The 12,886-nt window shown below is 33.9% G+C and overlaps 1 protein-coding gene across 1 annotated transcript in view; it reads left to right on the plus strand.

Annotated features, from left to right (window-relative positions):
• Window positions 1-4,915: 4,915 nt before the first annotated feature.
• LOC133336859 (uncharacterized protein DDB_G0290685-like) overlaps window positions 4,916-12,886 on the plus strand; it is a gene marked incomplete at its 3' end in the record, with an annotated part of 41,593 nt that continues 33,622 nt past the window's right edge. The window contains exons 1-2 of the mRNA XM_061545132.1: window positions 4,916-5,028; window positions 5,059-5,123. Of these exons, the coding sequence (XP_061401116.1) occupies window positions 5,063-5,123 (61 nt within the window). The remainder of the gene's footprint in view (window positions 5,029-5,058; window positions 5,124-12,886) is intronic.

Here is a 12,886-nt window from a genome sequence, read left to right on the forward strand (position 1 = left end):
CGCCAGTTTCGAACATTAACTTATGGCCACAACTAAACAGTTATTCCTCTCCCCCCAAAACCCGCAAACACACACACTCACACATTTATATTCTCTAATCTAACTACAGTTGTACGCTGCCATTTAGTTTGAATAATTTCTTCGAATTCAAAACTCGTCGGTCAGTTGCAGTTTGTCTACGCCACTCTCAGCTACACGTTAACGTGTCCGGTCGATTGTCCACTTCTTTTTTTCTGTTTGTTTCGAATTTCAACGGGATTTGAAATGAAAAAATAAAAAAAGTTTTTAATGTAAATGACACAGCCTTATAGATTTTCAACGCCTACGGTACACAAATTTACTGCATGGTGAAAAAAGACACACACACACACATTCACGAACACAATAACTCAACACAAATGCAAATTGGCAATAGAACAAAAGGCAAACCTAGAAGAGAACGTGCCACTGAACGGAAGGAAATTCACAATAAAAAACGTGTGATTTTTAATGGGGCTAACCAACGTTCAAATTCGATACGCCCCACGTCAAACAAGTGGTTAAAAGTGTCAGTGTGCGAATGAGTGAGTTACGAACCGGTGCATAATGTTGTGAGTGTGTTTTGGTACGTTAGTGTGTAGATGTGTGTCGTGGAAATACATGTGAGATTGCAGTGCAGTTGATAAAGTTGTTGTATGAGCAATTTCATGTTAAGATAGATAATGTGAATGAAATATTTTCAAATTTTTCAGAAACGTGGTTTATCATTATTTGGGTTATTTCATAATTTTAGTGATGGGGTTCTCTGTGATTGTCTGACGATGCATTTTATTTTCTTAGCGTTCCTCAATTAGCCTCGGCGTCTGAAGGTTTGTTGAGCCTGGTTGACTTCTTTCGTTTTTATGAATGGTTTTTGGTCAACACCCTCATGGGCTTTAGGATGCAATAAAAAGTCGAATTCATCAGTGAAACTTTACATCTAGGAGGAATGGATTATACTTCATCATACCTTAACAAATATTCAAATAAGAATATGGGAAATTACACTGTAAGAAAAAGGTAATAGGCAATAGACTTTAAAGCTATTTAAACAAAGATTCGGCAGGATTTTACGACAACATACCATAAAAAGTTCGCAAAGTAGATTTATACTGGAAAAAAACTATAGCGTCCAATTGGATTCGTCAGAAGAAGACTTAAATAAGTCTTTGCAGAAAATGTTGGATATTGCCCCATTTAAGGGACCTGGCCAATTTTCCAATTTTGTTTTGTTTAAAACGCCGCCAACTTGGCTGCAATTAGATATTCCATATTCCTAATGAATAAAAACTTCTTTCCAAAAAATTTCAATATAGTTTTATGGTCTTTATAGTTTCCATTCAATAGTCCATCATAATTTTCTGTATGTTAAAGTTTCTAGCGCAGTTCCATGATATCATATAGTCCTCTATGACGGTGCTGACCGATTTTATCTATTGTAAATGTATACCTCATGGTATGGTCGGAAGTATTCCTGGAAGTATACGGGGGAATTCTTGCTTCGAAGTAAACAAGCAAGGGTACGTAAGGATTCTACAGACTTAAGTAGGTTACATGACTCTCGAAATATTCCTCGGAGATCCCTGCAAGCCAGATACATTGTACCGATATACAAATATAAATCAGTGAGCGGAGCAGTATAGTCCGACGGGGCCAACCATATGATACCCTACACAACTACCACTGGGCTCTGTGTTTCTGCGGTTCTACATTCCGAGCCCGGGTAATTCTTTGAGATATTTGTAATCTTTTGACCGATTTGAAGTCAACAGCTCCTTAGAGGCAAATATTCCAAATTATTTTTTACCGGAATAAAAATATTGTTATTTTACACAAAAAATACAATTGGTTGTATTTCAAGTCTGCTTAATATTTACTCTCTTGACCGATTAGCGGCCAACAGCTCCTCTTCGGCATAGTTTCCGAATTAAAAAAATTGGTTGATTTTCCCGGAGTATAAAAATTACTCCATAAGATTTAAATTTTGTTATTTACTCGAAAAAGTTTTGGTTCAATATTTAGACTGGCTATTCGAATTAGTTGGACAGATCCCCTTACCCATTGAAAATTCGTGATGTTCGGCTTCTATGCATCTAGAGCACTAGGCAAAAACAAGGAAAGATGTCTTCATCGGCGTTTCCAACTGATGTATATCCTCAGCCGTGGTTAGCGGAGGTCTTCAATTTGATGTTGATAAAATCAGTTATTCAATTCAAGGAGAAGACCCTTCGGGCTTGATCTAGGCTTGGTAAAGATAATAGTTAGTTCTATGTTTTGTTTAAATCGGAAATTGCATTCGCCTGACATTTGTGAGGAATGTACCAGAAGGAGTGGACCAATGGGTCTCATCTTCTGAGTTGATCTAGGCTTGGTAAATATGATAGGTCGGGCAATGTTTGGTCCAAATCGGACATTCCAATCGCCTGATATTGGATTTATAAATATTGAAAATATTTACCCTTTGTGTGGGAGATATTAGAAGGGGTGGACCAATGGATGCCATCTTAGGACTTGATTTTGACTTCGAGAAGATAATATTTTGTGAACATTTTGGGTCAAATCGTAAATTTCATTCGCCTGATATTGGATTTCAAAATATTGAAAATTTCGACCTTTTGTTAGGGAGTTTCCAGAAGGAGTGAGCGAATGAGTCTCATCTTCGGTTTAGATATAGGCTTGGTAAAGACAATATGTAGTGCAAAGTTTGGTTCAAATCGGACATTGGAAATATTGAATATGTAGACCCTTTGTGGGGGAGGTACATGCAGGAGTGGACCAATGGGTCCCATCTTCGGACATGATCTAGGTTAGGAAAAGATAACATGATGTGCAAAATTTGATTCAAATCGGACATTCATTCGCCCGATATGTGGAGGTATCAGAAGGAGTGAATCGATCGGTGCAATCTTAACTTAAACTAAGTTTAGAAGAAAAATTAGGACGTGCAAAGTTGTTATCCTGCGCACCAGCCAGTCCGGACATTTGTAAATCGACTTCAAATTGTGTGAAACGGATTTGGTCCAAAGAAACATGGGGCGACAATCAATATTTTAGATGAGACACATGTTTGCTGTAGCAAAGTGTATATACCCTCATTAGCCGTAAGATCTTCATCAGAGCTGTCATGCTTACTTCATGGTCAGACTTCTTTCTATGTGTAAAATTTCGTGATGTTCGGGTCATAATTGTGGTCTCTAGAGCGACTAGACAGAGAAACAGACAAACATTAAGTTTTTGGTCCATTCCAACAATAGCGATCTTCTTTGGCCACAACCCGTCCTACATGCAAAATATTGTGACGATTGGTCCGTAACTGTGGGCTGTACTGTGTTTAAAAAATTGCATTGAAGTGTCTGATTCTGACTCCACTCTAAAATAGATCCAATCCGCAGCTATTTAATGTATAACAGTATCAAAAAATATTGACTGTAAAACAGGATTTACATTAGAAGTTTTTACCGGGTTAACCTACAGTATGAGGATTTATTTGGCATATTTACAATATATATTGCCAATTTTTACCCACTATGTTAACGAAATCCGATACAATGTAAACGTACTATAATGTGGCCTTGTATGGTACCGATATATTTTTTTCATTTTTAATATCGAATCCGATAGTTATATATGTGTCACAGAATGGACCTATTCAAGTGGGTTCATATTGTCGCATTACAACCGATTTTGGTTAAATAGTTTGAGGATCCTAGTCGAATTTTACAACTAAAATGGCTTCTTCGTATAATAACCGAACTGTTCATATGTTCTCGGCACGTCCAATTTAAGGTGTCTTTTTCAACAAAAGTGGCTACACTTTCTTCGAACAATTTAATATTCGTCAAGTTCCAAGTTTGAGCGGAGACTAAAATATTTTCTAGCAGAAAATGTTTTGACATGGCCCCTGTAAAAGGGCTCCGCTCGATCTTAAGTATTTTGAAGCCCCAGCATCACTCTTCAGCCAAAATTATAGCAATTGGTTATTTGAGGTTCTCAGGGGATAAGATATCAGTTCAGATTTAGACATAGTTCCCATATGTATTTTCTTCCGATTTGATTAAATGATTTTGTAAGCAGATTTACATATAGCTTCCATATATATTTTCGCCCAAAAATATAGGAAAAAATATTTCCTATTAAAAAATGATAGATTACAAAACCTCCCACCGTAAAAAAACTTCGTCCCTCTGCATGCAATGGTTCATATTCATTTCTCTCAGTCATCAGTGTATGTGTGTGTGTTTTTTTAACTTTATGCATTTCGTTCTAATTTTTTTCAACATCATTATTACCACCAAAATAATAATAATTATTATAATAATCATCGACATGAATTGAATTGTCCAACAGGATAGTGACAAAATATGAAAAGAACACTAATACAAGAAATGTTTTGTGTAAAACCCCAAGTGAGAAAAATATGACTTATTTTCCGGTGTCATTTCTATTTCACAGAATATAATAAAACAACAACAAAAATGGAGAATGCAAAAATTCCACCTCAGGCCATAAGATATGATAAATTAGTTTCAAACACGATGTTGAAATGAGGTGAACGTGAGCTGATAGACATCAATGCAATGTTATTAGCAAAAACAACACCAAAAATAAATGAGAGACAAGTGAAATATATAAAAATGCATATGTATGAAATATTGTGGGGAAAATTTTTATTAAAAACAATTTGTGACTTGTAAAAAAATAATAAAAATAAATGCTAACCATTTGTTAAACATCAACGAAGTCTTCGTGAATACGGTCGTAATCTTCAATCGTCGTTATTGTCGAGTCGTATAGTTGTTGTATTATTGAATTCGTCATTACATTTCGTTTCGGTCATTCCATGTCATTCATTCATCGCCACCGTCGTCCTCGAGTTCAGTTTTCTTCCATTTATCGATGAGAATTGTAAAACGGAAATTAGACCAACAAATATTATCCGCCCTAATGAATTCATTGTACCCGGCGGGTAAATAATTAACAAAGTTTTTGTTGTCAACAATTAAATATTGAAACGAAACGAGACGAAAAAATAGAAGGAACAAAAATGCCTCCCAAACGTCGACGTCGTTTTCAAGGCTTATACTATCATTCGTCACCGCCTAAAGGTAAGTTGGGAAATTTTGTTCGTGTATTATTGTAAATCTATTTATTATTGTATTAGTATATTTCATGGAAATCTTTTAATGTATTTGAAACCTGTCGTTGTTAATTAATATTATTAAAATATAGGCTATTGACTAAAAATGGAAATTGTTTGGAAGGTTAAAATGATTTAGAAATTCAAATCACCTTCTTGGAGGACATATTCTCAATGTTCCCAGATTTAGGGTCACATTATCGATGTCCTTCGGAAACAAATATATTTGTCAAAATATATTTCCTGTATCTTATGAGTTATATATCTTAAGGAAAACAAAAAAAAAATCAGATGGGCCGATTATATGATACACTTTACCACTTTGACTATATTCAAGAGATGTGTTATATAAATCGGGCGAAATTAAATAAGTAATCTGCAAATTTCTGTGAACGAATGCCATTCTGCAATCTATGCAAAATTTAATTTCATTCGGACCAACATAGAGTCGTAATATATTAATATGGACGGACTTAAAGCAAACTTGACACACCATATTTGGTATGCTGCAGCACAGCGCACTACAAAATATCATCGTAATTGGTGAAAAGATATATTAAAATCTGAACCTGAAGGGTATAATTATTTGAAAAATATGCCATGAATTCATAAATATTTTTTCGTTGGCCACATTTTGGGTATACAACCTTCTTAAATAATAATTCCATTCAGTGTAATCCTTTGCTATAAGGGCCATACAATGGTCAGTTCCGTTTTAGAAAATTTTGGGTATACAACCTCCTCAAAGAATAATGCCATTCAGTGTAATCCTTTGCTATAAGGGCCATATAATGGTCAGTTCCGTTTTAGAAAATTCGTGGGTATTAGGGTCATATTCCATATTACAGCCGAGTTATAAAAGAAATAAAAAAATCGATAACTTCAAAATACCTGAAATCGATCAATGAGTCTAGCAGAAAACGAAAAAAAATCAAATGAAAAACAAACTGAACTGAACAAACCCAGGGCTCCCCCCCCCCTGCGTACGTCCCTGCTCCATACTATGGTGGAGGGTATAAAAATAGAAAACGACTCCAAAGACCCTGCGTAGGTTTTCGGAAAAAAAGAAAACATAGGAAAAGGCTTTTGACCCGGTGAATATGACGAGTATATTAATGTTGTCATTTCGTTGTAACACTTAAAAATATGACTCCTTATTGTCCTCAGCGGGTAAATGTTTCAGTATACTCATATATGTCTGCTTTTTTCCAGAACCCATATAAAGGGTTCGACAAATTTGAGGTTTTTGATTTTTTACATGTCCGGACCTTATATCGAGACAATGCCATTGTGTATAGTTTATTAGTAGGGAAGTGTATTCTATATCAAGAATGGTTAGAAAATCCGGCTAAAACCCTCAAAATACCAAAAAGTGAATCGTTTTGTGGGAGTTATACAAAACGTGGACCGATATACGCCATTTGCAATAACGTGACAGTATGTTACATGATGTTAGTGCAGAATTTGAAAGCTCTACCTTAAATATTGCAATCTCTATCGTGACAGACAGGCGGACGTGACTTGTTCGACAAATTCTGGTTAAGCATATAAAAGATTTCAAAAGTTGTTAAGTCATTTTTTTATTTTCAGTTGAAAGTCTGACATTGAGGAAAATTGATCGCTTAATAATCTCAAAACGCATACAAATTACACAATCGTTCAAAAACTTAGGTTTCTGAGGGGCTTCAAGTAATTGTAGATAGGCCATTACACCCAAAAACATCACAGCTTAGTGCGTTCTTTGGGTCGAAGGTGTGATTGGATATCACTTCTTCGAAATCGACGATAGAACGATTGTCACCGTCAATACGGAGCGGGAGTGTGTGGTTTCAACAAGACGATGTATTTGGAAGATATTAACCATATTTTCTTAACGAAGTGGATTTATTTAGACATTTCGGATTATTGGAGGATGAAAACATTAAAAGTCCTGATTGATTTAAGAATAACCCACCATGTTGTATGCCCGCTAAGTTTAATTTCGTTTTTCTTTACTTTATATTTATGGCAAATTTTGTTTATTTTTTTTTTGGTATACCGTCTAATTTTAAATTTTATCAATTAAGGGGACCCCCAAATTTTCGGGGTCAAAAATTTTTTTGATTTAATTCGAATCTACACTAATTCAAGAATGTCCTTACAAAATTTCAAGAGAAAATCTTAAGAATTCTTGAATATATAGCCGATTTATTGTGTCAACATCAAGTGATGGCTGAAGGGCTTCTCAAACTTTAAACGCATTTTTCTCTTTTGTGAATGGCTGGCACGATAACTCAAAAACTAATGACCCAATCGATTCCAAGTTTTTACACTTTTCTCTGTGAGTGTATAGCTATCGTATGAACTAGGATAATGCCAATCGGTGAAGATCTTCCTTATTTTTTAACTTGTTTTTTGGTAAAAAATCGGCGATTTTCCAAAAATATTTTTTCAAAGGTCCGCCATTTTGTTAATTTTAGAGCGAAGTCAATAATCCTAGTTCATACGAGAGACAGACATGTACTCTTTCTAACACCGTTGGAATTTTCGGACTCCGATGTTCCAGTGGGGAGTTATCATGCCCGCCATCAAAAATAAGGAATTTTCTTTAATTACAAAAACAACAACAAAACAATAACAAAAATTGTTTGTAAATTATTTTTCTTCTCTTTTAAATCTTCAAATATATATGTACAAAGTTACAAACCTTAACAAGCACTGGTATTGATTTACCAGCCCATTGAAAATCTTGAAAAAATAAAATCGAGATTGGAGGCTCATAAAACTCATATTACGGACCAACACATCCTGTGGTTCCTAACCATCAAACTGCAATGAAGTTATAAGAGGAATGTTTTTTATATGTGGAGTTACTCTTGTCAGACAACCTGAGTTACAATATCATTACACCTGTAAGTGGAAGATTCAATCCCATTTACTACACATCCCATATCCTTTAAACATGTCTTCCTTGTACGAAATAACATTTACCTTGGTTCTAGACCAATATTGCATGCATTGGAGAGACTGTGAATATATTGTCGTTCTTTCAGTCTGTTCTTGGCTATTTTTCATAAAAAACTTTTTCAGCAATTTCTTTAATGTTAGAGGTACATTACCTAAGTCAACAGCATTTTTGCTTCAATGACAATGTATCTTCCTTTTAATACCATTTTTTATTTTTTTCTATAATGTTTATATACCCAATGACAAAATTCATGCATGTTTTTGAAAATTATGGTAAACATAATTTGCATTATTAAAGGTTATGACTACATTTTATCGTTTATAAGTCACGAGTCTAGAGATAACCGCACATAATTCCTTTGTAACGAAAAAAAAAAAAAACAGAAAACACATCATTTAATTGGCTATTCAATCGATAAAGTGTTTTTAGATAATTTTTCTGTCACTCAGACATGCAAACCCCAAAGAGACAGGAGAATTCACGCACACTAAAACGCGTACACAATCATAGGAAATATGCGTAGGTTGCGTGTTCCCCAAGCCCACCAAAAAACGTGGTGATTAGTTTCTTTGTAGTTTGATGTTGGGGAACAATTAAGTTATACATTAGTGGTGGTTGCAAAGGTGTTTGTCTACATGTATTTTTTATTAAAGTGTGATTTATAGTACAGTAGGCTCCAGCTAAATGTGAAATATAAATGTTTTAGTAAAAGATCGATAGATGTTGTTTGTAAATTGCATTTACCTCACATAAAGAAATATTATTACTTAGGAAATAGGTACTGAAGTACTATGCATATGTAGGGGTTTCCAATAACGACCAGTTATCCCAGTGATACGGCTACATGACAGAGTGAATATGTACCTTTTAATTTTAGAAGTATACATGTTATTTCCTGTCTATTTCCTATAGGCCTATTACGAAAAGCGTACATTTGCTGATTACATTCAATGTATTTGATACCCCTTTAGAAAATCCTAGTTCACTTATTTATTAAAGATTTGAGTTGTGATTATCTGAAGTCATCTGTACTTATATGTAAAGTATTTTCACATAAACATGCGAAATATATATAAATGTGTATGTAAATAATACATGTACAGATAATTAATATTTGACAATAAATTTCGTATATTGGCGCCATGGGATATTAATTTACTTTTTTTGTAGGGCAACAAGTGTTACTGCAAATCACGAAATGTTGATGATTTATGTGTCGGTTAATAATTGTCCCAAGCAAATCTATTAATATGACTCTTGAGAAGTTAATAATTTGTTAATAATGACTTTTGTATGATATTTTGTTTGGCGATCTATGGAATCATTCGTGTCAAGTTGATGAATTTTTATACCCTCTGTCTTATGGCTAATGACACGGCAAAAAAGTGCCTCATCGAAATATTGTTTCTTTTGACCAAATCCACATCAGACAATTTGCAGTCGATTTACAAATGTCCATCTTATGTCGGGCAGCTTGTGCGCACGATAACTTTCAAAGGGAGTAACCGATTTTATCCGAATTGTAGATACATATTTCTTCCCAACATAGTTTGAGTTCGAATGGGGAATATCGGTCTACTCCTTCTAGTACCTCACCCAAAAAATGGTCAATATTTTGCAAAAAAAGAAAATAAAAAATTAATATATATATGTAATTCCGAAGACCTCCGTAAACCATAGACTGAGGGTATATATATATGTAGGCAACACCGACAAAAACTTTTAACAGGTTTTTATGAAAATTATATGTAGGCGAAGTTGGGTTTTACTTCCGTCTTAGGGAGACTTCCCTCTTCTCGGTTTCTATTTAATTCGAATCTCTAGAATGTCACTTTAAAATTTCTAGGGAAAATCTCAGCAACTGAGATTTTCTGATTCAGTGCATCAGAAAATTAGTCGGCAAAGGACCTATGAAGTAGGTCCCAATTTTCAACCACAAACAACGCTTATTGGTTTATATTTTATCTCTTTCAGACCCAGCTTAAGGGGACCCCCCCCATTCTCGGGGTCAAAATTTTTTTTGATTTAATTCGATTCTACACTGATTCAAGAATGTCTCTACAAAATCTCAAGAACTCTTGAAGATATGGCCGATTTATTGTGTCAGCATCAAGTGACGGCTAAAGGGCTTCTCAAACTTTAAACGCGTTTTTCTCTTTTGCGAATGGCGGGCACCATAACTCAAAAACTAATAACCCAATCTAATTCAAAATTTTAACACGTTATTCTGTGTAATATATATGACAGGATTATCTATCTATTAAGACCTGATTAACACTTTTGGATAGGTCGATATAGTTCCGAAGGGATGTACACTGTTAAAGTTATAAATATAAATAAATATAAATGTCGGCTGAATACAACGTATATATTTTAAATGAGCTTATTAAAACAATTTAAAAATACTGAGTTTACTCTCAGCCTCTTTTAATTTTTCATTTGCTTCGCCATAAACATTTTGAAACTGAAAATTCACAGGACATCCTTCCAACGACTTTGTGTCGTTCCTTTACACACTCTACTTCAAGGAAAGTAAGACAGAAACCCAACGAGAATATCCGTTTTTTGTCAACACATACTTGCCTTCCTGCTATATTCCGTACAAATAGAATTTCAAGAATTTTCCTTAGCCACTCAATGTTTTTTCAACGAACTGAAAAAATGGCTGTGTGTATTTTTTTGTAGAAATAGTCTACATGATTGAATAGCTTTGTTTCTAATAATAACATGAAATTCTTATAAATAATTAAGTTTTAGGACAGCATAATTAAGTAGCATTTAATTTGACGATTATCGAAATTAATTAAAGAAAGAATAAGAGGGAATATATGGGAACTCTGAATTTCAATTGAAGTCGATACAATTCTTGCTTAATATGCAAATATTAATCAAACGCTTTGGGAAGTGGAACATTATGATAAGAACATGATTGAAAGGGTACGTTAGTTTGGAGTGATTGGTTTTTTCATACAAATAAATGTAGTTATAAACAAAGTATATTATGGTTCGCAATTGTTGCTTTAATTACTTTAAAATTATTGAAACTTGCATGTGGTACGCGCAGTAACATTACCTTAGTTATATGCACCTCAAAAAGGATCAAAAAACAATTTTTATAAGAATATGGATTATTCTAAAGAAGCCTATTATATATATCGTTAGCTAAAATTTGAATTTTTTAGTTACGCCTTTTTGCATTTATCAAATAAACCCACTTGTAGTTACGTATTTTAGTTTTTTGTTAATAGAAGCTCCTTTTTTGACCGCAGACGTGTCAATTTTCAATTTTTTGTTAGTTACGCCTTTTTGCATTTTAGCTGACGATATATATATATATATATATATATATATATATGGGCAATATTGCCAATTTTTTAACATAGCTGAAGCGGAGGTTCACCCCTTTATAACTCGGGAATTACTTAAGTATATGAAAAAAAGTGAATAGTTTTGGGTTAATTGATCTGTCGTTGCAAACTGCTCATGATATTGACCTCCAAACTTTATTTTGGTGGAAGCTGTGTCTACTTTAATGTAAAAAAATGTGTACAAACACGTTGATGCGAACCAGTTTTTTTTATGTTCTCTATCGATTTGTGACTAAGCCACTCATTGCACGGTCTTCGTGTCAAAATAAAACTAGAAGCCAACAAAATGGGGACTACGCCCCTTATGTATCATTTTTCAAAATTTTCACTGCATATACCTTTAAATGATGCTGACATTTTGAAGCTCGATTTTTAGTGTTTTTTTAATTTTAATTCTAGCTTTAATACGCAAACAGGAATTTCTAAAAATCGATTATAAGATTATTGTAGTCGCGAATCTGCGTCATTTGATATGTATTTTGTGTATGTAGTATGCACAGCTTCAGAGTAATACTCATCCGAAGGTGAGAATTTTGTGCGATCAAATTTCTCAAAAACCTATTTTTCGGTCCAAATTTTTAGATCTGTCAACTGAATGATATGGGTACCCGCGATCAATAAGGTTTTTTACGTTTCGGATGATATAAAATCTTCTTCGTGAAAATCCATCTACTAGAACGGTGGGAACTGGCCTTCCAAAAACACGAAATTTGGCAAAAAATGTTTTTAAAATATCGCGGATTTATTTGCGTTTTCTGTGTATCATTTCCGCATCAATAAATGACCTCATACGGATTTTGATCTTTTTCGAAAAGAGAACTTTAAAAACTTCAGCCGAAAGAGAGATGTACGCAATTTATCTCAAAAATAGATTTTGCTGGCACATCCATGGTTCTTAATGGACCACATTGAAATGGTATAGATCGATGTATTTTTTTAGGGTGCACACCGAAATCGGATGCGCGTTAATGGCATACGGAGTTTTCGGAAATTATTCGCGTTTTACTATTTTTTGGGTACTTCAATGTAACGTGCGGCACATCTTAGCCGTCAAATGAAATTTCGCAAAATATATATGGATTAGAAGATAAACTTCAGTACTTCCTGGAAACCGCATGCGCATCAAATGATTTTGAGAATTACGCGATTTAGACGCAATTTAAAATGTATATTTCATAATATTATTTTATTTTAAGATTTATTCCTATTTATAGAATTCTAAGATTTATCGGAAGGGTCTTGATATAATCCGCAAGGCGTATACTTATACACAAAAAGTGATTAGTTTTATATATGTAAATTTTTCGGCGAAATTCGGGTAAAATAGCAGAATAACCCCAATATTTTTTTCTGAAATTTCTTGTATAAAATTAAAAAAAATGAATATGATGACATTATTTTTTCGAACCAAAAACA

Source organism: Musca vetustissima, unplaced genomic scaffold (assembly GCF_032173495.1).
Source record: "Musca vetustissima isolate MV318-11 ecotype Yass unplaced genomic scaffold, APGP_CSIRO_Mvet_v1 utg107060, whole genome shotgun sequence".
Lineage (NCBI taxonomy): Eukaryota > Metazoa > Arthropoda > Insecta > Diptera > Muscidae > Musca > Musca vetustissima.